The sequence below is a fragment of the Ylistrum balloti genome, unplaced genomic scaffold (genome assembly GCF_031769215.1).
Source record: "Ylistrum balloti isolate Yb309-2 unplaced genomic scaffold, AGI_CSIRO_Ybal_v1 Utg370482, whole genome shotgun sequence".
NCBI lineage: Eukaryota > Metazoa > Mollusca > Bivalvia > Pectinida > Pectinidae > Ylistrum > Ylistrum balloti.
Window position 1 is genome coordinate 256741 of NW_026782315.1, and position 26990 is coordinate 283730.

General features: G+C 34.2%; 1 protein-coding gene across 1 annotated transcript in view; it reads left to right on the forward strand.

The window, feature by feature from the left end:
- The window catches only part of LOC132555394 (transient receptor potential cation channel subfamily V member 5-like), a 60665-nt gene extending 40781 nt beyond the window's left edge, over positions 1–19884 (forward strand). The window contains exons 8-15 of the mRNA XM_060219741.1: positions 4689–4802; positions 5226–5333; positions 7672–7823; positions 10278–10387; positions 11793–11893; positions 17547–17708; positions 18178–18393; positions 18940–19884. Of these exons, the coding sequence (XP_060075724.1) occupies positions 4689–4802; positions 5226–5333; positions 7672–7823; positions 10278–10387; positions 11793–11893; positions 17547–17708; positions 18178–18393; positions 18940–19884 (1908 nt within the window). The remainder of the gene's footprint in view (positions 1–4688; positions 4803–5225; positions 5334–7671; positions 7824–10277; positions 10388–11792; positions 11894–17546; positions 17709–18177; positions 18394–18939) is intronic.
- Positions 19885–26990: the final 7106 nt, after the last annotated feature.

The following is a 26990-nucleotide window of genomic DNA, read 5'->3' on the forward strand; positions in this document are numbered from 1 at the left end:
AACATTCTGTTTTCTGTAGGGCAGGATCCTGTAGGAAACATTCTGTTTTCTGTAGGGCAGGATCCTGTAGGAAACATTCTATTTTCTGTAGGGCAGGATCATGTAGGAAACATTCTATTTTCTGTAGGGCAGGATCCTGTAGGAAACATTCTGTTTTCTGTAGGGCAGGATCCTGTAGGAAACATTCTGTAATCTTTAGGGCAGGATCCTGTAGGAAACATTCTGTAATCTTTAGGGCAGGATCAGGTAGGACACATTCTGCTTTCTGTAGGGCAGGATCCTGTAGGAAACATTCTGTTTTCTTTAGGGCAGGATCCTGTAGGAAACAATTTGTAATATTTAGGGCAGGAACCTACAGGAAACATTCTGCTTTCTGTAGGGCAGGATCCTGTAGGAAACATTCTGTAGTCTTTAGGGCAGGATCCTGTAGGAAACATTCTGTAATCTTTAGGGCAGGATCCTGTAGGAAACATTCTGTAATCTTTAGGGCAGGATCCTGTAGGAAACATTCTGTTTTCTGTAGGGCAGGATCCTGTAGGAAACAATTTGTACAGGAAACATTCTGTTTTCTAGGGCAGGATCCTGTAGGAAACATTCTGCTTTCTGTAGGGCAGGCTGTAGGGATCTTTAGGGCATCCTGTAGGAAACATTCTGAAACATTCTGTAATCTTTAGGGCAGGATCCTGTAGGAAACATTCTGTTTCTTTAGGGCAGGATCCTGTAGGAAACATTCTGCTTTCTGTAGGGCAGGATCATGTAGGAAACATAGGGCAGGATCCTGTAGGAAACATTCTGTAATCTTTAGGGCAGGATCATGTAGGAAACATTCTGTAATCTTTAGGGCAGGATCCTGTAGGAAACATTCTGCTTTCTGTAGGGCAGGATCATGTAGGAAACATTCTGTAATCTTTAGGGCAGGATCATGTAGGAAACATTCTATTTTCTGTAGGGCAGGATCCTGTAGGAAACATTCTGTTTTCTGTAGGGCAGGATCCTGTAGGAAACATTCTGTAGTCTTTAGGGCAGGATCCTGTAGGAAACATTCTGCTTTCTGTAGGGCAGGATCATGTAGGAAACATTCTGCTCTCTGTAGGGCAGGATCCTGTAGGAAATATTCTGTAATCTTTAGGGCAGGATCATGTAGGAAACTGTAGGAAACATTCTGTAGGGCAGGATCTTTAGGGCAGGATCATGTAGGAAACATTCTGTAGTCTTTAGGGCAGGATCATGTAGGAAACATTCTGCTTTCTGTAGGGCAGGATCATGTAGGAAACATTCTGTAGTCTTTAGGGCAGGATCATGTAGGAAACATTCTGTAGTCTTTAGGGCAGGATCCTGTAGGAAACATTCTGTAGTCTTTAGGGCAGGATCATGTAGGAAACATTCTCTGCTTTCTGTAGGGCAGGATCCTGTAGGAAACATTCTGCTTTCTGTAGGGCAGGATCATGTAGGAAACATTCTGTAATCTTTAGGGCAGGATCCTGTAGGAAACATTCTGTAATCTTTAGGGCAGGATCATGTAGGAAACATTCTGTAGTCTTTAGGCAGGATCATGTAGGAAACATTCTGTAGTCTTTAGGCAGGATCCTGTAGGAAACATTCTGTAGTCTTTAGGGCAGGATCCTGTAGGAAACATTCTGTTTTCTGTAGGGCAGGATCATGTAGGAAACGTTTTATTTTCTGTAGGGCAGGATCCTGTAGGAAACATTCTGTTTCTTTAGGGCAGGATCCTGTAGGAAACATTCTTTTCTGTAGGGCAGGATCTGTAGGGCAGGAAACATTCTTCAATCTTTAGGGCAGGATCATGTAGGAAACATTCTGTAGTCTTTAGGGCAGGATCCTGTAGGAAACATTCTGTAATCTTTAGGGCAGGGTCATGTAGGAAACATTCTTCAATCTTTAGGGCAGGATCATGTAGGAAACATTCTGTAGTCTTTAGGGCAGGATCCTGTAGGAAACATTCTGTAGTCTTTAGGGCAGGATCCTGTAGGAAACATTCTATTTTGTGTAGGACAGGATCCTGTAGGAAACATTCTGTAGTCTTTAGGGCAGGATCCTGTAGGAAACATTCTATTTTCTGTAGGGCAGGATCCTGTAGGAAAGGAAACATTCTGCTTTCTGTAGGGCAGGATCCTGTAGGAAACATTCTGTTTCTGTAGGGCATCCTGTAGGAAACATTCTGTTTCTTTAGGGCAGGATCCTGTAGGAAACATTCTGTATTTCTTTAGGGCAGGATCCTGTAGGAAACATTCTGTAGTCTGTAGGTCAGGATCCTGTAGGAAACATTCTGTAGTACAGGAAACATTCTGTTTTCTGTTTTCTGTAGGGCAGGATCCTGTAGGAAACATTCTGTAGTCTTTAGGGCAGGATCCTGTAGGAAACATTCTGTAATCTTTAGGGCAGGACCTTTAGGAAACAATTTGTAATATTTAGGGCAGGAACCTACAGGAAACATTCTGTTTTCTGTGGGGCAGGATCCTGTAGGAAACATTCTGTTTTCTGTAGGGCAGGATCCTGTAGGAAACATTCTATTTTCTGTAGGGCAGGATCCTGTAGGAAACATTCTGTTTTCTGTAGGGCAGGATCCTGTAGGAAACATTCTGTTTTCTGTAGGGCAGGATCCTGTAGGAAACAATTTGTAATATTTAGGGCAGGAACCTACAGGAAACATTCTGTTTTCTGTAGGGCAGGATCCTGTAGGAAACATTCTGTTTTCTGTAGGGCAGGATCCTGTAGGAAACATTCTGTAATCTTTAGGGCAGGATCCTGTAGGAAACATTCTGTAATCTTTAGGGCAGGATCCTGTAGGAAACATTCTGTTTTCTGTAGGGCAGGATCCTGTAGGAAACGTTTTATTTTCTGTAGGGCAGGATCCTGTAGGAAACATTCTGTTTTCTGTAGGGCAGGATCCTGTAGGAAACATTCTGTTTTCTGTAGGGCAGGATCCTGTAGGAAACATTCTGTAGTCTTTAGGGCAGGATCCTGTAGGAAACATTCTACTTTCTGTAGGGCAGGATCCTGTAGGAAACATTCTGTAATCTTTAGGGCAGGATCCTGTAGGAAACATTTCTGTTTTCTGTAGGGCAGGATCCTGTAGGAAACATTCTGTATTCTTTAGGGCAGGATCCTGTAGGAAACATTCTGTTTTCTGTAGGGCAGGATCCTGTAGGAAACATTCTGTAGTCTTTAGGGCAGGATCCTGTAGGAAACATTCTACTTTCTGTAGGGCAGGATCCTGTAGGAAACATTCTGCTTTCTGTAGGGCAGGATCCTGTAGGAAACATTCTGTAGTCTTTAGGGCAGGATCCTGTAGGAAACATTCTGTAATCTTTAGGGCAGGATCATGTAGGAAACATTCTGTAATCTTTAGGGCAGGGTCATGTAGGAAACATTCTGCTTTCTGTAGGGCAGGATCCTGTAGGAAACATTCTGTAATCTTTAGGGCAGGATCCTGTAGGAAACATTCTGTAATCTTTAGGGCAGGATCCTGTAGGAAACATTCTGTAGTCTTTAGGGCAGGATCCTGTAGGAAACATTCTATTTTCTGTAGGGCAGGATCCTGTAGGAAACATTCTATTTTGTGTAGGACAGGATCCTGTAGGAAACATTCTGTAGTCTTTAGGGCAGGATCCTGTAGGAAACATTCTATTTTCTGTAGGGCAGGATCCTGTAGGAAACATTCTATTTTCTGTAGGGCAGGATCCTGTAGGAAACATTCTATTTTGTGTAGGACAGGATCCTGTAGGAAACATTCTATTTTGTGTAGGACAGGATCCTGTAGGAAACATTCTGTAGTCTTTAGGGCAGGATCCTGTAGGAAACATTCTATTTTCTGTAGGACAGGATCCTGTAGGAAACATTTTCTTTTCTGTAGGGCAGTACCCTGTTGGGCAAAATCCCGTAGGAAACACTTGTTAAGAAAAACAACATGGTTAATGAGCTGTGATGATAAAACTGTCAACATGCTACATAGATTTCAGAGAAGATAGTGAAAGATTTACCTTATGCTGTTTTCTTCATGGTTCAAAGACTTCTATTTATAGTAATAGTTGCCGTAAAAAGAAATCTGATCGCTATCATGGTTTTCCTGCCACATTCTATTAATAATGAAAATGAAAGTGTTTATCTCTGATTTTTTTTAATGTCCAGACAGTTTTCCTTCAGTTATATTGACTGAACTAATCCATTTTTCTTTCAGTTTGTGTATCAAATTTGTTATTAAAGGATATCTTTCTCATATTAATATAAGGATCCACAATAACTTTCTTGTTATTTTTAATTTATGTACTATTTCTAACATAAGCACACTATCATATTACCATTTATATCCTTTTATTCTGTAGAAAAGATATTTGACTAGATAATGTGCAGTTGTTCGAATTAGGGGTAACTAATTTGCGTTTTTAATGCTACAACAAAACATTTAACGAATATTAATCTGATGTTAAAATATCAGATGCTGTAAATCATGTAAGTTCAGATTTTCAGAATCATAATCATTTGTTAGGAAACACAGTCATGATGTTAAATATCCTGTCAATTCTTTTTTTCTTCTTCCTTTTTATAGTCATTTATCATCCAGTGAAGAGTTGTGTCCTTATCAAAATTTGACTGTTAAAAAAAAATTGGGAAAGTATTTGTAAAAATTGAATTGACTTGTAACGTAAATGTGCTGATTTTTGTTACAGAGACGCTTCTTCCAACGATTAGTTCTGGCTTTTGTACATCTGGCGTTGATCAGTGGAGCAGTATACACTCGTCCGTCAACTGACTTTCTCGCCTACAACGAGCCAAAAGATGCTGTAAGTCAGAAATAGTACGATACTTGGAAAATTGATCAGGTAGCATTCTATATATATATATATACTGATCACCACTTAACTGAAGTGACTACAATATATTTCTGTAGCTGTTGTTACACTCAGTGATGAGCCTATACCTGGTTTGACAAATGTAAGTACTTTTTATGACTGATGCAATGACCTCTTTTTTTGACAAATGATATTGCTATTTTTGTAAAGACAGATTTTTTTGTATTTTTGTTTCTTTTTCAGTATTGACCATATTGTCTTGTAAGAAGCCCACCTCTCTAATCTTCTACATAGTTTACACCCTGCCTCCTTCCTATATATAATTGTAATACTTATATTTTAAGAGTTTGTAATACTTTATCACTATAGCTTTAAGAATGACACTGTTGATGTGTAAATCTTTGTTTGGTACAGGCCCGCTTTGTGTGTGAACTCCTCGTCATTCTTGGCTGTATTCTCATCCTGGCAATGGAAGTGGTGGAAATCGGCTCACAGGGAATCTTAGGCTTCTTAAAAAATCTTGTAAGTACATAATTAAAAAGAGTTTTATTCAATTCTTAAAATATTCTGATTTTGTGTTTGTCATCTGTTCATTTTGATGAAAAGTGATCTGATTATTTTCAATATAATTTCATAATTGTAATAAAAAAATTCAATTTAATGTACAATTAGAAAATAGATTCAAGAATTATAAGTAGAATTTGATGGAGGGAAAATGTGTATAGCTTTATGAAGTTAACCTTGAAGCTCTTAAAATGTTCTACAACAAATTATGCGTTTATCCCTTATTCAAATTGGAGAAGGTAATACTGCATTGACGACACTCTGTAGGTCAAAGGTCATATACATTACATGCACAGCAACCTTTGTTGACATTTGTATAGATTAATGGTGTGTGTGATATACTGAGGTCATGCAATTGTAGGTCAAAGATCAAGGTCATGCATAACTGAAAATCATTTTCTCTAACTCATATTTTCATTTGGCTTAAATACTTTAGGAATCATTTTCTGTTTCTAAATCATTATAGAAAAAGGGAAAACATTATTGACACCTATATGTATAAACTTTGTTCTTAATATGTACAGGTAAACATTGATGCTTTTTTAAATGTGCTCTTGATATAGAAATTAACTATTGTTTACTAAAAACTTAATTATAATTTCTGTATTTTAGAAATCCTATGTGGTAAATATTGTGGTGCTTGTGTTGCTAGAATATTCCATGTTACATTTTCATAAGAGGATTTACACCTCAAGTGCTAGAGTAACATCTGTTGGAATTATTTAATAGAATGATGTTTAACAAAATTGAGAATCTTTTTTTGTCTGTCCTGTGACAAAAACCTATGAAAACCAGATCAGGATCTGAATTTTCCAGTGGTGTGGGCACACTTTATAGTTTTTCATTTACATTTAAATTTGCTGAAAGAATTATACCAATCCTACTAACTTCAACAGCTATAACTCTTTCAAAAATAGATTAGATGAACACTGGGCAAATCAAGAACTGGTATATAATTATAAAGCAGAAATTCTGAAGTTCCTGGATCTCAAATGACATTAATTATAAACATTATCATTGTATCACTGAGACCGGTATAGAGGATCGTAACAAGATCCTGCACTGGTAATAAACTAAACTACACTATATTTGTTTCATTAGGTATATGTAAATCAGAAAGAAGGATCCTCAATGCATTGATTTTACAGTCATCTGGACTTGAAAGTTTTGTGTATAGCTCAGTTTCTTTTGAAGTAGAAGTGCTCTGCAGTTACATGGAAATCTAAACCAACCAAATAGATCTGTGAATTTTTAAAAAAAATTTTATGTGTTTTTGTGATATTCATCAACTTTGATTTGAAGGAATATTTACAAAGTCCTAATATGGCTTGTTCTTTTCTGGTTTAGTTTATAGTCGTATTACAACAAACAATGTAAAATATCAGGCCAGCTTTTCCCTCCCTTCTCGGGATAAGTGATATTTTTGGGGTAAAGTTTCAGATTTGAGTGAATTTTGAGAATTTAAGATTTACAAAATTTTCGTTCCATTATTTACTATGTTCCAATATTTAAACATGACAATAACACATCTATGGTGTTTACATATTAGTGATCAATATTAACTTGGAAATAGTGTATTTCAGGGATAGGGAAACATGAATTTTATTGTTTTTTTGCATTTTGTTTGAAAATTTACAATACTTGCAAAGCTGGATAGGCAAAACATGTGATTATACATAACTCTCATGTTTCATCCTACTTAAATATTAGTGAAATTAATTCAATTAATTCATTGCAAAAATATGGAGGAATGTTTTGATGGCAGAAATTGAGTCAAATTTGATATTAAATCTGATTTGTTCCCAATAGAAATACCATCATCATTCTCACAAATAACAAAATATACAGTTGTAAATATATGATATAAAACTCTGCCACATTCATTCTCAGTAAATGATCCTGCCAACATTATTTTACATTATATCTCCAAGTCTCTTATTCAAAATATTTCCGCATCATCATCCAGCCATAGATCCATGCCTGTCATTCTTATATTAAGTTAGTGGTGTCTGGAACAACTTATACCAAGTCTACTGACATTCAGTTGAACCTTGTTATCATCACAAACTTGTACTACTCAAAGACCCTGTTTAATGTGATGCATTTCATCTGACTCTGCCTACCTTTACACAAGATATTTAAATTCACTTAAATCGAATACTCAGTTATTTTGAAGTTTTCCCATGGTGCCACTGAGTTTGATTGCATTTAGAAACATGACACAGTAATTGGAGGTAGTGTGAGATATCTTTACATGTATCACTCTGTGTTTACATACATTTTTAATTACTTGCAGCAACATGCTCCGGCCCAAACCCTGTTTATGATATCGTGTATCCTCATCCTACTGTGTATCCCAGTTCGCTTCACCAAGCAGGAGATGGTAGAAGATATTTTACTCATCATCGCTGTCCCCGGATCATGGTTCTTCCTCCTTTTTTTTGCAAGGTCAGCATTTTTAATCATTCATTTCTTTTTAAGTCTAGTCTATTATATTTTGATTGAAAATGGAAACTTGTTTATCTTTTGTAAAATTTATTTTCCATTCTAGCTTGCTAATTTTGTGGTTACTATTTTAGGCCTTGAATCCTATTTAAAATCACTTAAGATATTAAGTCTATTACATCAAAGTTTGTTATTTTTCAGAAGATTGCCTATTAAGGAAGTAGACATTCATCTATAAAACGAAACAAAAAAAAAGATAGAAAAAGACTTTTTAAAGAATTTTAAAAATAAGAATTTTTTTTCAGAGTATATTAGTGAAGGTTATGTACCCACCATTTAGCAACATATATATATATTCATTATAATTATGCAGTTATTTCGATTTTAAGAAAATTTTCAAAAATGTTCTTTTGGTGATTATAATATATTATCATCATAAAGAAATCGAAGATGGTACTCATGTGATCACTTTGTATGAAATTAATTCTTCATTTAGGAATAGTCCAATCGATTGATATGAAGACTCTCTGATTTGTTATGATTTCAGGGGCTATCTTATAACAGGACCAATGATTGTCATGACATATAAGATGCTTGCCACCGATTTCGTCCGATTTGGTTCAATCTATACAATATTTATTGTCCAATTCTCCATAGGTATGCCCACAAGTGGTGATTTCACTAAGATCTCCCCAACACTGTATTAAACATAAGCTGTCCTTACCTGCTATCCTCATCCTCTTAATTGTCACAGGACCACACCAGAAATCCGTACTGTAAACAACAACTGTAAAAGGATAGTTTCATTGCAGGGAACCAGTTACCAATTTAAAAGTTTTTTCTTTTTTGTTTTTCTGAAAGATATTCTAGTGCACTGTATAGACAAGCAACACTAAGTATATTATATATTGTATTTATATTGAAATAGGTGAGTAACTTGGCTCTCCCATGTATATTTCTGCTTGGCAGGATAACCATCCAATGCTATTTCATTGTCCTGTAATAAACCCACTACCTAACTTTTGAGTCTGAGGTCATTTTCTGGCCCCCTGGGCTTATTGTAGGATGAATTTGATAAAGAGCAGTTTAAGGGGATTTTATCGTACTCTTGTTTCTTCAGACCATTAAATCAGGTGAAAAATCAACCCCAACATACCTGTCACTTGCACAGTGTCTCATGACTTAATTATCTGAAGTTATCTTTTTGTTGAAGTAATGTTGATCTAGATCCTGATTGGTTGTACAGGGTTAGACTAAGGAATGTGTCTTTGTGACAGCAACCAAAGGTCCTATTTCTTAACTGTTTAAATTTTGACACCTCTCCAAAGTTTCATATTTTCACAGATTGGTGATTGGCTAATATCCAGTGATATCCCCATTTGTGTATATAACATTTACATCTGCAGCCTTATAAATACATGTATATAATGTCTCGATTGTGTTTGACCTGATAAATGAGTTACATTAACCAAAGTGGAGCACATTTTTGAAACATATTTGTAAATTCTCAGCCGTTATATTGTATCAAACTGATTGTTTTGCCCACACAAAAGGGACATAGTTTGTCCATGAAAACCAACATAAAATTCTACTCAATAGAATATTTCGAAAAATCCTTGAGAACCGATTTTGAGATATCAGAACCTGTGCAGGTACTCTGATATAGCAGGTCAAATGCAGTAAAGCCTTTTTTGTTTCATGTTTACCATATACTCTTTTTAACTGTGTCGATGGAAGACTCTAACATTCTACGATGTCATGTACAGCTGCCAACATTCTTGTTCATCATTTTGTAGTACCTGATGCAACTATGTACTTCCAATATAATTTTCAGAATAAAAGTGGTGAGAGTTGTGTCCCTTTGATCTTATAGGTTCCATATATTTTACATATTTCTAAGCCAGAGGTTTAACCCTTTCGGCGCCATAGGCGACTAAAGTCTACATGCAGACTGGCCACTGTAGGCGACTTTGGTCAACAATTTTTATGTCTTTATTATATATATTTTTATAATATTTGGCGCTGAGTTGTACATTGTGAGAGATATTTAGCACTGAGCTGTACATTGTGAGAGATATTTGGTGCCGAAAGGGTTAAGGCAGTCAACAGCCTTGATGAAATGTAGAAAGTATTTGTATTATAAATTTATCAATTATCAAGTTATTCAATGCATTTTTTTTGCTTTGAAAAGTATAATTTTACTCAAAATTGCAATATTTTAAGTGGTTTTTTTTCTACTTCTTGGTTAAAAGCTCATCAAGTTGAAGTGTCTTATTATTTATTTTATATATACAGGCCTTTAAATGTCTTTCCCCTAAACCTACCTATATGTACTAATAAATGTCATTTGGAATTTCAAATGTTCACCAGGAATTTTGACAGCTGTTGCTTGTGTTGGTTAACAATTTTTCCACTTCTCTAACATCACTTTCCATGTTCCCTGTGTATCATTTACAGAAGTGTCAAACTAACCGGCCCCTTCGTCACCATGATCTACAAAATGTGCGTAGGCGACTTAGTAAGATTTGGGGCCATATATACAATATTTCTCTTAGCCTTTTGTCAAGGTAAGTTTTATTAAAAACACATTCAATGCATGGTAAGATAGGAAAATAAAAAATCTTGTTTAATTTCTATTTTATGATCCTCATACAGAATTAGAATAAAAAAATTTTATAATTCAAATTCAAAATTATGTACAGAAGATTCTTTTAAATGTATTTTTCTGGATATTCTGCAGTATCTTGTTGTAATAACATTTGTGTATATGTATGTATAACTATAGATTATATCTAAAGCTGTAGAAATCATCTTAGTGTTATTGTCCATGCCTGCTTATAATCTGACAATTAATACAATAAAATTACATTATGAATCACCATGAATATAGGTTACTATCAGACAGTCAGGATTTTAAATGTGTGGACCAAGCTTTAATTGACCACTCACTTAGTTTTAAAACTCTACAGGTGTATTTGTCATACCTTTAAAATTGTGATGAAGTGACAAGCAAAGGTATATTGCAATTAATTCAAGGTCATTGTAAAAGGTCAAAGGTCACACTGTACATCTTAAGAATCATTACACTTTGACACAATCAAGACCGTAGGGGATGGAGGCATCACATCCCACAATCGATGATATTAATTCTTCTATGAACTGCCGTGGATACAAAAAATATACAGACTCCTCAAAAGGTTAGAATGTCGGTCCAGAGTGAAGACAACACGAACAGCTTCTTCCCAATTCATCATTTATTGGTGCAAGTTTTTGTCATGTTTTGGATCCCAGTCAACACAATGACACAATGTTTGATAATACCAACGGTCTGATATACTACCAGGTTGTCTGTTGCTGTGTTGATATCGTCTTGTCTAATTTGTTAAGAATATGTTTCCTGCACTTGCTACTGAACTTTAATTCTTTTATGTGATAATATGTTTAATGTCATTTGATACAGGAATCAAAGAACTTAAAAAGGATCTTTAAAATCTCCTAAAAGTAAATCATACTGGTGCTTTAAACTTTATGATTGTTAACACAAATATCATTGATGCTATCTAAATTATTAAGTGACACACATCATGTGAATGCAGGCAACTGGTTCTTTTTGATTGGTTCAAATGACGTAATAAAAAATATCTTACAGAGAGTGTAAATAGGTAGACTACTTACTCTAATTACTTAGATGTACATGAAAAGGCCATTAGTTACAGAAAAAAGAGATAAAATGTACTTTGAGTATATTGTGAATTAGATAACCTCAGTTCTATTCTGTCTTATTTATTGATGTCTGACTTTTATTTCTAATCATTTACACATCGTGATTGTCAATTTAGAAATCAGAGTATGGTTTAATATTCTTCAAAAATTTGTTGATGAATTCCTCAATGTGTTGTAAACAACATTTTTTAGTCGAAAAATTAGCAGATCTACATTTCACTTATATTCATTTTTTTCAATTATTTCTAGCTTTCTACTTCCTCTTCCAAGGAGCCACTGACAGTCAAGGTTTCAACAATCTTGGAGACACAATCATGACCTTGTTCCAAATGACCTTGGGAGAGTTTAAGGTACACAAAAATTTCAGATATTTTTTTACATTTGAAAAGAGAATTAGGCAACCTTTTTTATGATTGAATAATTAATATGCATGTTTGGCCCTAAATGTATTGATGATTTTAACTACATGTTGATTCAGCACTAAAATTTACCATGAATTTCAGTCTAGTTATTTATCAATGTGTCCAGCATTTTGGCCTAGTATTATAGGTTGTTTTTCCTATGGGTTATTTACATTAGGTTAAAACCAATATTTCAGCATTTTTATTTGGGGTAAGAGCATTACTGTCAGTTAAACATTTTTTAACCAGAGAAAACTAAATTCATTTTGTTTGAAATTAAATTTGTGACCATGATGAGTATGACAAGTTATTTGTTTGTGATGTTTACGATAATACATGTGCAGACAAACCTGTCTATAAAGGCCACCTATAGAAGACAGAGTAAAGTGGCTTGTTTTGATAGGTTTGTGGCTCAGTGAACCATTAAGTGGGGTCTCCTTGTGACTACCGCATTGTACCACAAAATGAAGGGGCCTTTCTGTAAAGGTGTAGTGACTATGAGACCCTTGTGACTACCTCATTGTACCACAAAATGGAGTGGCCTTTCTGTAAAGGTGTAGTGGCTAGGAGACCCTTGTGACTACCTCATTGTACCACAAAATGGAGTGGCTTTTCTGTAAAGGTATAGTGGCTAGGAGACCCTTGTGACTACCTCATTGTACCACAAAATGGAGTGGCCTTTCTGTAAAAGTGTAGTGACTAGGAGACCCTTGTGACTACCACATTGTACCACAAAATGGAGTGGCCTTTCTGTAAAGGTGTAGTGGCTAGGAGACCCTTGTGACTACCTCATTGTACCACAAAATGGAGTGGCTTTTCTGTAAAGGTATAGTGGCTAGGAGACCCTTGTGACTACCTCATTGTACCACAAAATGGAGTGGCCTTTCTGTAAAGGTGTAGTGACTAGGAGACCCTTGTGACTACCACATTGTACCACAAAATGGAGTGGCCTTTCTGTAAAGGTATAGTGGCTAGGAGACCCTTGTAACTACCTCATTGTACCACAAAATGGAGTGGCCTTTCTGTAAAGGTGTAGTGGCTAGGAGACCCTTGTGACTACCTCATTGTACCACAAAATGGAGTGGCCTTTCTGTAAAGGTATAGTGGCTAGGAGACCCTTGTGACTACCTCATTGTACCACAAAATGGAGTGGCCTTTCTGTAAAGGTGTAGTGGCTAGGAGACCCTTGTAACTACCTCATTGTACCACAAAATGGAGTGGCCTTTCTGTAAAGGTGTAGTGTCTAGGAGACCCTTGTGACTACCTCATTGTACCACAGAATGGAGTGACCTTTCTGTAAAGGTGTAGTACCTATGAGACCCTTGTAAAGGTGTAGTGACTTGAAGACCCTTGTGACAACCTCATTGTAACACAAAATGGAGGGGCCTTTCTGTAAAGGTGTAGTGACTATGAACTGTGTCATATTACGACCAAAAACCGTTGGTCTTTATAGAAACATATTTTTCTATATATACATATGGCCTTATAGGGTTGACTTTATTTCTTTACTTACGTTCATGCTGTTGGTGTTAACAATCAAAATTTGAAAAATACGGTAAGTCAAATTCAGTGAATAAAATGATCTGACAATTTAAATATATTAGGATTATACACAGATGGCTGTTAGATATGTTCTTAAAGCCAAGTGTGTTACCCTTCAGTGGGTAATGTTTGTAAGATCTAGAATGTAGAAAAGTTAATCTGATTCAGTTTTATAAAATTCAGGTTGGTCTTCAATTTTTATCTTGAGAATAGTTTGTTTTGATACTTATGTGTTATGTTGAAATCTGAATTAATTTTACAGCCATCCATAAAATGTGCTGTGAATTAAAGCTGACAGAGACGTTTTTACATATATACATGTTAATACAGTATTAAAATAAAAATTGTTGTGAATATTTTTAAAGCTGCAACAGTTGTGAATATCATGAAACTTACAAAAGTTGTGAATATCATTAAAACTACTGAAGTTGTGAATATCATTGAAGCTACAACAGTTGTAAATATCTTTAAAGCTACAAAAGTTGTGAATACCAGGAAACCTACAACAGTTGTGAATATCGTGAAACCTACAACAGTTTTGAATACCACGAAACCTACAACAGTTGTGAATATCGTGAAACCTACAACAGTTTTGAATATCGTGAAACCTACAAAAGTTGTGAATATCATTAAACCTACAACAGTCGTGAATATCATGAAATCTACAACAGTTGTGAATATCGTGAAATCTACAACAGTTGTGAATGTTCTGAAATCTACAACAGTTGTGAATGTTCTGAAATCTACAACAGTTGTGAATGTTCTGAAATCTACAACAGTTGTGAATGTTCTGAAATCTACAACAGGTATATGTAAACATGAAATCTTCCACATTGTATGTGATAAACACTCCCAGTTATATGTGTACAGAGAAACAGTTATATGTGTGCAGAGAAACAGCTATACCATTAGAAGTGCCTATCCCTGGAAGCCTTTTATTGTTTCCCACATATATAAGCCATTTGTTACCATATATGTATATATATGAAAATCCATTTGTATTGAACCTTGCTTGTGTTACAGATTAATGCGTAGCTACTGTGTAAACACCTGTATTTAAATCAACACTTATTCATATTTTAGATCACCTGTAGCTTTGCCCACATGTATGAAATTACAATTTTAACTTATCCTTACGTCTGTTGACCGATTTTTTTTTACATTTTTTTTTAACAGTGATGTCAACACTTGTTTTGTGCTGTCTGGAATAATGTTTGTCCTTGTTTAAATGTGATGCGTTAATGTTGACATGTTTTTGAATGAACCTTTTTTTTTGACATGCATGCTCTATAGTTAAGCAGGAGAGCTGCCTCCCAGGTATCCACAAACACCTTTGTTTATCATTAGTATATTTCCTCAATTTCGTGTCATGTGTTAGAAATGTTTGATATGTGTGTTTTCTGATAGAATTGTGTTTCAAATGACTTGATAGCATTAGTAGATTTTAATTTACAATATTATTTGATGATAATTTACTATTTATTTCATATATCTATATAGCTCTTTGAGTTTTTACTAATGGATGATAGCTCATGATAATGATATTGGTTATTAAGCACAAATTTAACTTGAATAAAATCTCTACATCAAGAAAGTTGTAGGATGATGTTTTTATAATGAAATAACTTTCATCCAGAATTCCATTGTCTAATCAGTGAAAATCAATGTTTTGGAAAGTGATGTCAGTAATTTCTGCTGCATGTTCTAAACTTTCAAAATAAGAAATATTTTTATCTTTTCTTTGTACTTGAAGTATCTTATCATAAAATATTGGTATTGTATTTTCTTTCTTGAAAGAAAAGAAAACAAAATGACTTCAGCTACAGAACTTGTGAATGCTTTTACTATTTTCCATAATTTCCAGATGTTGTGTGTTTCTTCTGTCTTGTTTTCAGACATTTATAAATCATCTTTAAACATTGATATATTGATCACAATTTGATTTCTTAAATTAGAACAAATTAAAATTTCAAAAAAATTTCGACAAACATCTATACACCTAGTAATACTTAGTATATTACTATTTGAATTGATTCAGATAAGGATTAAAATGAAAAAAATAAGAAAATTATGCCATACTTTGAAAGAATATTGAAATTTCAAAGTTATTTAAGTGATTATTGTAAGCATTCAATATTTTTACATTGACCTTAGAAAGATTAACTGGCTGTAAAAATTTGAATTTTCCTATGCAAGACTGACTAGTATATCGTTCACCAAAAAGATATTCAGGTCATGGCTGAGGACAATATCTCATGAAATTCTTTTTTATAAAAATATTTATCCTAAATAAAGTCAACCATCAGTTAAAATTTATTCATAAGTGCAGAAAAAGTTTTCTTAAAATTGAATTCATATTTCAATGCCAAATATTGAAATACAAATACATTTCTGAGAAAACTGCATGTTTCTCTGAGTTAGACATTTTTTAATTCCTTAACGTTCAGTTTTCTATACAGAATGCAGTTCACATAACCTGTATGAATGTTGACCATCATGGTATCGTTTGAACTCTGTCTACTTTGACCTATGTATTAGACTTTTGTATTCTTGACCTCTGTGTATGTCTGGTGTTACTGCCATCTCTTTTCAGTGACTGCTGTAACACTTTTTGATGTCTTAAGATCTTCTAGTTTACATTTTCAGGTGCTTACATTCTGGCTATTGCTGAAAAAAAAGACAGCAATTTTCTATTTTTAGTCAATGTTGTTACATCTTAGAAGAATATGATTGTTATATATAAATATTGTACACCATTCTACTACCAGTATTCAGAAAGTCTCTTCATTACTCTAGTGTATTGATAACTCACATTTTGTGTGTTTCTTCACCAACTGTATGAAACTGAGTCAATATATGCTCAATTCACTGAGTCAATAGACCCCTGTATTACATTATTCAGCATATTCCTGTAATAATCTGAGTCAATATTACCTGTATTACATGAGTCAGTATAGTTCTGTATTACTCTAAGTCAGTATATTCCTGTATTACTCTGAGTCAATATATTCCTGTATTACTCTGAGTCAATATTACCCTGTATTACATGAGTCAGTATAGTTCTGTATTACTCTGAGTCAATATTACCCTGAATTACATGAGTCAGTATATTCCTGTATTACTCTTGAGTCAATAGATCTCAGCTGTATTACTGTATTACACTGAGACAGTAGATTTCTATAATATATTGAATCCAAAAAATCCCTGTATTATAGATTCCTATATTACACAGAACCCATAGAACCTTGTATCACACTAAGTCAATAGAACCTTGTATTACACTAAGTCAATAGAACCTTGTATTACACTAAGTCAATAGAACCTTGTATTACACAGAACCTTGTGTTACAATAAGTCAATAGAACCTTGTATCACACTAAGTCAACAGAACCTTGTATCACACTAAGTCAATAGAACCTTGTATTACACTAAGTCAATAGAACCTTGTATTACACTAAGTCAATAGAACCTTGTATCACACTAAGTCAATAGAACCTTGTATTACACTAAGTCAATAGAACCTTGTATTACACTAAGTCAATAGAACCTTGTATCACACTAAGTCAATAGAACTTTGTATTACACTAAGTCAATAGAACTTTGTATTACACTAGGTCAATAGAACCTTGTATCACACTAGGTCAATAGAACCTTGTCAATAGAACCTTGTATTACACTAAGTCAATAGAACTATGTATTACACTAAGTCAATAGAACTTTGTATTACACTAGGTCAATAGAACTTTGTATTACACTAGGTCAATAGAACCTTGTATTACACTAAATCAATAGAACCTTGTATCACACGGAATCATTAGATCCCTGTATTACTCTCAGAAGTCATTAGATTGTGTTACATAGAGATCCCAGCTGTATTACACCAAGACAATACATTTCTATAGTATACTGAGTCAATAGAATCCTGTGTTACAATGAGTCAATAGAATCCTGTATTACAATGAGTCAATAGATGCTTATATAACACTCAGTCAATCAAAATTTATATTATGCTGAGTCAATTATGTTCTCTGTATTACACCACCAATCTTTGGTATTGCAGTACCAGGATTTCAACAACACCAAGTATGCATGGCTGACCAAGATGGTGTTTGCAGTGTTTATGATCTTGGTGCCGATTCTTCTCCTCAACATGTTGATCGCCATGATGGGCAATACTTACCAAATGGTTATTTCAAAATCGGAGAAGGAATGGCGCAAACAGGTCAGATTATTTCCATGGCAATTATCAAGCTTAATGGTTTATTTAACATTCACTCTAGTTTCACAATGTTTTCAAATGAGAAAATATAAAATATGTTACTTGATGTGTTAAAATTTTACAACAGACATAAAATTATTGTCATTTTATTTGACTTGACTGTGTCAAATTTGTTCTGCTAAGGGCGGTGGACCATAGCTGCTCTGCTGAGATTTTGATTTTTTAATTGGCCAAAAGTTGTTCTGCTAAGATGTTGTCTATGCCAGTGGGCCAGAATTTTTCTGCTGAGATGTCAGTTTCAGTTGGTCTCTTGCTAAAATTGTTTTGTTGAAATGTTGACAACAAAGTAGGCCAAAATTGTTCTACATTGTCAAAGGGACCCAGGGCCAAGCCAGACTTATTTACTGAGATGTTCAGACTATTTCAGTGGGCCTGGGCCAAAATGGTACTACTGAATTGTTGTCTATTTCAGTGGGCCAAAATTGTTGTTGTATTAGAGAGGAGTTTCTCCAAGAAACAGCTGCTTCAGTTTCAAAAAGAGTATTCTGCCCGTCTAACTGGTCGGCCAGTGGCAGAATTAGCTGCATACAGTGACAAAGAGGAAGAAGACAGAAGGGCTCTTGTAGTGATTAAGAGCTCAAACAAGACAATCGCCAGACGCAGGAAAGCTGCTGTCATTGCCTGGAAGGTGGGACATTGAGTTTGACATGTCATGTTGACAATTAGGAGGCCATTCCAATTTATAGCTCGTTTTAATTTTCCTCGTCAATACATGTATCACTGAAAATATAAGATATTTAAAACAATCAGTATTACCACCTAAATGTGAGACTGAAAGGTAGAGGGAACATGCAGCCTGGAAAATGTACTTATGGAACCTTTAGTTTGAGATGTAACTAATAATTTATTTCAAACTCATCATTTTCACAGTTACTGTTATAGAAGTACATACATTTTATATTCAGTTATCATTTCTTGGCATCTTCCAAGGGTATTTCTTCATACAGAATTTATTTTCATTGTTTTTAAAGATTATGATAAAGAAATGTGTTCACTTGTTCATTTGAAAAAACCATAATGCTGTATCTTTTGGCTTCATTCTATATTTTCAGAAATCTGGGACCTTTTGTAGTACATTACTAGGTATATCTGAACTTCTTACAATGTCCTTTAAAGTGAAGCAAAATTTATTTTTTATTAACATATAAAATTTGGTTTTATGATACTGTTACAGAAAGCAGGCAAGGAAGTGATGAAACAGATGAAACGACACAAGAAATTAGGAATAACTGGCCCACTTCATCTCACAGAAGTACATCGTAAACACCGCAGGCGGGGTTCACATGATTCCATGGACAATTATGATGATGACAAGGGACACATGTTTTCTAACATGTTGCAACAGCTGGCATGGGAACAGGATATTGACTTAACGAAGGGTCAGGCTTTAATATCTGATCCGGATCTCATTGACAAAATTTCATCCACCTCCCCAGAGCATAAAATACAACATTTTCCACAGAATCATACTCCAATAGCCAATGGACGACCTCGAAACCACACAAAGTATGTCAAAACTCCAGGAGGTACCCCAAAACAAAGTCCAAAATCATCTAACAGGAAGTTCAGCTACAATCGTGTGTCGCCATTGTCTATCGCACAGGCGATGGCGCCACCTACAGATGATTCAGAAAGTGATATCGAAGTGTCAAAAGTAGTTGCTCCAAAAAAGAGAGATCATTCAAAAGAGTTGTCAAAACAATTTAGTCAAATGAGTATAACCGAAATATCAGTACATGACAAAAATGAAGATGTACATTTCAGAGGCTCCAAGCCACCAACTAAACCACACAAATTATCGTGGGATGTGCCAAAATTTGAAAGAAATCTTAAAACTGATGATGACAGTGCTAGTCAAGATGGCTCAGTTGGAACCAAGAGTACAGGTTCAGCATCATCATCCACTAAAGTGAAAGTAAAAGAAAGTAAATCGTCAGGGTCAAAGGTCTCACGCAGTAGATCAGAGTCATCAAAAACACCGAGGGATAGAATCAAGGAGATGGAGGACCATTCAAAGAAAAAATCCAAGAAAGAAAATCTCATAGAAAAATCTGTCTCACGAACATCTTCTACCACTTCTTTGTTAAACCTTTCAGATTGTAAAGATAGTGAACTATAGTGTGCTTTAATGAGAGTGAGCTTTGTGTTTTGTAAAGATAGTGAACTATAATGTGCTTTAATGAGAGTGAACTATGTATTGTTAGGAGGGTAAATAGATTGGGATGTAATATAAAACAAGAGGAGGATGAACATACATGTACTGTCATCTGTGTGAATTTTGTTAGTGTTATTGCTGATGATGTTGATGTTCAAAAAGTAACAGCTTTCTTAGTTATATGAAAACTGAAATGTTAAAAATTAAAGTTAAATAATTAAATGAGAGTAAGTTTGATGTGACCTGTCCTTTTAAGAACAAACAATAAAAAAAACCTTTGGTAGATTGATTTTCCAATTATGGCAAACCAAAGATTTTATATCTATTTATTTTAACTTATTCTTTTATGTAAACTATTGAATTTTTGTTTGTATGTACATATATGTGTATGGATATGATTGCATGGTTGAATGTATGTATGTAAATGTGTATAGATATGATTGAATGTTTGTTGGTATGTGTGTATAAATGTATAAATGTCATGTCTTAAACTGCATTTAACATGGTGAAAAAACAAATCAGGGTTTCAATATAGAGAGCTGTGTATCTCGCTCACTTGTATATGTACAGTAAGCTGTGTATCTCACTCACTTGTATATGTACAGTAAGCTGTGTATCTCACTCACTTGTATATGTACAGTAAGCTGTGTATCTCACTCACTTGTATATGTACAGTAAGCTGTGTATCTCACTCACTTACAGATGTACAGTGAGCTGTGTATCTCGCTCACTTGTATATGTAGAGTAAGCTGTGTATCTCACTCACTTACAGATGTACAGTGAGCTGTGTATCTCGCTCACTTGCATATGTACAGTAAGCTGTGTATCTCACTCACTTACAGATGTACAGTGAGCTGTGTATCTCGCTCACTTGTATATGTAGAGTAAGCTGTGTATCTCACTCACTTACAGATGTACAGTGAGCTGTGTCTCACTCACAGATGTACAGTGAGCTGTGTCTCACTCACAGATGTACAGTGAGCTGTGTATCTCACTCATTCATAGATGTACAGTGAGCTGTGTGTCTCATTCAATTACAGATATACAGTGAGCTGTGTAACTCTCTCACTCACAGATGTACAGTGAGCTGTGTGTCTCATTCACTTAGATGTACAGTGAGCTGTGTAACTCACTCACAGATTTACTGTGGGCTGTGTACTGCTTGCTCAGTGAAATGTTCAGCCAAGACTGTGTCAAAAGAATGCTTATTTGATATACATTACAATGATGTAGAGAACTATTTACTTACCAGTAGTAATTGGAGAGAAGTCACTTTGATCATTCCTTTTAGGACGTCATCACCATTGTCATCATCGTTATTGTTGTTGTTGTCTTCATCGTTGTCATAAACGTCATCTTCATCACCATCATAAACATCATCATCATCATCATCATCATCATCATCATCATCATCATCATCATCATCATCATCATCATCATCATCATCATCATCAACTCTACATCTATGCTTTTTTGTCAAGAAAAAATGGTTATCTGTTTGTCTTATCTGTATTTATTTACTTTAAGATTAAAACGAATATTTTGAATTCCATATGATCGTAAATTCGGAATTTCCAGTGAATCCACATGTATTATACATATATATACAAATATAATTTTGATTGATCTCATAGCTGTATTCGCATCAGATAATTTATATTTCGTTTGATTTGTTTATTCAATATACTCAAACTGAAGAAAACATTTGTGAAAGAGGTCATTGGTGTTATCAATTTCATATAAAGAACTGAAAGTAACTGAAAACAAATGTAAGTTTTATTGATACGATTTCCGAAACAACATTCCAGGTACTTTACCAGGTAGTATCATAATTTTTAATTGTCGACAAAGTTTCTATTATAAACTTACTACACCTGTTAGATTCTCACTTGTATAAAGTCTCAATTTTTATGATGTATTCCATTTACTTTTCTGGTGATGTTTCTTTGATTTACAAACTTTTTTTTTTTTGGTTGTGTTTTCATATTGAACGTTGGACCACTAGTTTTCACCAATGCCAAATATCAGCTGTAGTTATTATATTAAATATTATTCCCATTGATTAGTAATGATAAATTCTACTTTTAATTTAATGTTCCTGTGACTTACTGCTTTCCAGATTGGAGACCTACACATCATATATATCATTTATATTAAGGATATATGCTACCTTACAAATCATGCCAGTAATTCATTTTAGTATCATTTATTTATGAATTATACACTTCTAGTTTGTGAACTTTTCAAATTAATTACTGCTCCAAATTTGAAATTGTGATTTATTCAATTTTATTTTTTGTAAAAAATTTGGAGATTTTTTTCCTTCGTTTTTGGTAATGTTAGAGAATATCATTATATGTCAATCTTTAGTCTTAAATGAAGTCTATATTTTGATTATTTTAAGTTTTAGAGTTATAGAAATGAAGGTAGGTGTCGGCTGCAGATGACAAAAGTATTCTCTGTGTTTAAACCGATCTATAGATAAGGCACATAACTCTTACTACACACAAATATTTCCTTGATATTAATTGTACTAACAAAATTTCTCGATATCTTCTTAAAGTTCCAAAGTAAACAAGGTGTATATAAAAATATATACATTGATGTGATATCCTCTAGTAGATCATCTGTTATTGGATGCGAGGTTAGGAAACTGATTCATATTGTGATTGCTGTGCTCTAGTCTGCCCAGCAACATGAATGGGTACAATAGGAATCACTAGTTTACACCATATTTTTGTCTAATAGATTTGTTTATGTCATATTTTGTCCAATTGATTATTTTACATCATGTTTTTGTCCAATAGATCTCTTTACAACATATTTCAGTCCAAAAGATCTGTTCATATCATATTTCTGTCCAATAGACCTGTTTACAACATATTTCCGTCCAAAAGATCTGTTCATATCATATTTCTGTCCAATAGACCTGTTTACAACATATTTCTGTCCAAAAGATCTGTTCGTATCATATTTCTGTCCAATAGACCTGTTTACAACATATTTCTGTCCAATAGGTCAATAGTTTTCTGTCCAATAGACCTGTTTACAACATATTTCCGTCCAAAAGATCTGTTCGTATCATATTTCTGTCCAATAGACCTGTTTACAACATATTTCTGTCCAAAAGTCCAATAGGTCAATATCTGTTCGTATCTGTCGTATCATATTTCTGTCCAATAGACCTGTTTACAACATATTTCTGTCCAATAGGTCAATAGTTTTCTGTCCAATAGACCTGTTTACAACATATTTCTGTCCAATAGGTCAATAGTTTTCTGTCCAATAGACCTGTTTACAACATATTTCTGTCCAATAGGTCAATAGTTTTCTGTCCAATAGACCTGTTTACAACATATTTCCATCCCAAAGATCTGTTTACAAGATATTTCCGTCCCAAAGATCTGTTTACATCATACTTCTGTCCTGTTGACCTGTTTACATCATACTTGTGTCCCAGTAATAGTATTTTACTGAAGTGTCTGTTCTATATATCCATAACACGTTTGATATATCCACAGATACTGCTAAAACTGCGATCTTCCTGATTTCATAATAATTAAATTTTTCCTGTTGGTCTAAACAGCACATGTGCATACTATGAAACAAAACCTGGTGAAATCCCAGTACCATCAAGGTAACAATCACACTCATCTCACTAAGGTCGACGTAAGCAATCTTTTCAATACCCAGCTACCCACAGTGTACACTCTAGGGTGTTCAGGTGCTGTATAAAACTGCTTATGGTCAAAGTTTGTGTGATTGCTTCAGTTAATACGTGATACACTTGTACATCACTAACAATAATGGTTCCTTTTTACGAGTGCCTTAACTTCTTCCAATGTCTGCTTTTAAAGGACAAAGGTTAAATGTCTATGATTCTATTTCTCACTACTGCCACCTTAGTCAAATTAGACAACATTCTTATGTTGTCCGTAGCGTTCATCATATTTATTATAAACAATATTTCCAATCAGGTAGAGCTGTTGGTCATTATTTGTGTTTGTTTTGGCCTTTTAACTGTATTTTTAATGAGCTGATACAGATAAAACTTTTATTGTTTCATACTCATGTCTTCATGTTTTATAAATTTTAGTTTATTTTTTAAAAAAGCAGCAAAAAACATTTATTTAATACCAGACAGATCCTGTAGGAAGGTATTACAAAAGATAAGTAAAAGTATACATTTTGTAATATCAGAATTGAGTCTGATAGGAAGTCAGGAAATATATCATTGTACTGTGATGGAAATGTTATGACAAATATCACAAGTAATATGAATGCCTTCTATTTAACTTGTTATCACCCTCGTCAGCTTGTCTTGTTATTCTTCTACAGATATTATTATGTACAGTTTAGCATGTGAAATGTTTATTCATTTGTTTATATTTTGTCATTATTATTATTATCATTTTTACTTTTATTTTTGTCTGTATGAATTTTTGTCCTTTTATAAAAGTACCGGCTGTTCCATAAATTTTCATCTGATCTCCTAGACATTATTGTTTACTGTCTAGTAGTGTTTTCTGGAGATATCTTTCCAGCCCCCTTACAGTAAACCTTCCCTATTTCAAGCAAACACTGACATGTTTTGCTCTCCAGTCATGGTTACGGGAAAAAATCATCCTTTTATCTAACCTACAGCAATCCTATCATGTGACAACAGTGACTGTGTTAATGCTTTGTTAACATCACACGTCAGGTAAAGGTAATGATATTATATAATAAAATCAAAACTGTATACATGTATGTCTGAAAATTTATTTATTTCAATTTTTTAATCTTTATGTTACTTAATAAACTACCGAAAATTCATAATTAGATTGTAACAGTAAAATACAAAATATATAAATCTCTTAAGTAATGATTGATTTTAATTTGACCTTTGTTTAAATATCTTAATTTAATATGGTGACTCCTGTCTATTACAAAACATCATTTATTGAAGATTTTTTTTAAAACATTTTTTTAATAAAAAAATCCTCCCAGGAGTTCTCAATGAAACCTGCAGAAATGGTGAGTGAGACACTTTGATGTGTTAATGTTACAATGTAACATTGATGATAAGATAAGTGGACATCATTTTCATATACAGCATATCATATTTTTAATTTATATTGTTATCAGTAATTATTATCAATGTTTCCCTAATTTACTGTGATAGAACTACATAATGTTTTAATTTTCTTTTTAACAGATGACTAAGTGACTAAATCAGCATATTATTTTTTAAGTACCTGGTATTCCTTGAGTATTTGTTTACAGAATTCTTAAATATGAAAAAAATTAGAACTTTTTTTTAAACAAATATTTTAAATTAGGGTATACCTACTGTGAATATAAAAACCGTTGTTAATATAGTCCTTCAGAGAATTGTTGCTGTTTGAAATGTTTGTCTCTATGATTAATACTGCCAAGATGATCAAACTACACTCTACATAGGGTATGTACATATATGTTATATTGTGTCTTTTGTAGCAGTATTCTTTGAGTATAGTGTCAGTCACCGGGCTTCCCAAATCAATATTTGTCTATGTGAATAATGACATATTTCTGTTCTATTGTCATGAATTATTAATCTGACCATATATAGAACTGTTTGAGGTCATTATTTTATCCTGTTTTAAAGCTGGTATGGTTTTGTAATTATGAACTGTCAACAAATATCTCCGTTTCAGAGACTCTCCCCTATCCCCTCCTCTATCCCCTCCCCTATAAAACAGTTGTTGCTCTATTTGTCTGGTTGATTAAAGACTTGCTAACTTCTCATTTGTATTTGATCTGTATGCTTTTTACAGGACAATGTGAAAGTGGCATTAATTGTCGTCTTTTCTTTAAGGCCTGCCACCAGACATAGGCATGTCACCAGACAAATGTGTTGTTACCAGACATAGGCATGTCACCAGACACATGTGTTGTTACCAGACATCACCAGACACAGGCATGTCACCAGTGTGTATCAGGTGTGTCACCAGACACAGGACACATGTGTGGCATGTCACCAGGTGTGTTACCAGACACAGACATGTCACCAGGTGTGTCAGCAGACACTGGCATGTCACCATGTGTGTTACCAGACACAGGCATGTCACCAGGTGTGTCACCAGACACAGGCATGTCACCAGGTGTGTCACCAGACACAGGCATGTCACCATACACAGGTGTGTCATCAGACATTTGCTATATATATATTACAAAACATAGACTTTTCACCAGATTCTAGCTCATGTGTTTCCAGACAAAGGCTTATTACCAGACATCTGGTTATTTATCACATGACACAGACTTATTTATCATACAAGCTTATTACAAAACAGTCTTCTGCAATTATCAGGCATAGGAAAGTTTATTATTATACAAAGGCTTATTAGTAGAAGTAAGCATCGGACAACAGCATATTGCAAAATATAGGCTTATAAGTAGATAGAAGCATCAGACACAAGCTTATTATCAAACACACAATTGACTAGACATGGGCTTATTACCAGACATGTTTGTGGTATGAATTTGATGTCAGGGTAAACTTATTGTCGAGTTAATATGGTAAGGTGGTACATCAGTTAATAAAAGCTTAAAATATCTGCCCTACCTTGTATAGCCATGAGACATGTTGTCTTGTCATGTGCTTTTCAGTAAAATATGATATCGTGACAAATGTCACAGACAGGTGACAAATGTTTCATACATATGTGTGGGAAAAGTGAAGGTTGGCACTAGATTCTATGCCTCCACATGGTCAGGACATGTAATGTTACCATTGTCTCTCATTTCATCCTGATTTTGAATTGTTTCTGCTCATTAACACTTTCAACAGATAAAGACAGTCCTGTGATTTTTATTAGTTCTCTGTTAATTGAAGTTCTTATTTGGTTATGGTCAATTAATCTTTTCCAGAGCTACAGCCCTTCAATTTTTTAAATTTCATTCAGAATTTTTTGCAAAATGATGAGAGCAACATTGGATAGTCTTGAAGATAAAAAAAGAAGGAAATTATTCAGACAGGACTTAAGTTTATTTCATAAGTCCATCTTTTAACGCAGCTAACAAAACAAAATAGTTCCAAACTTCTT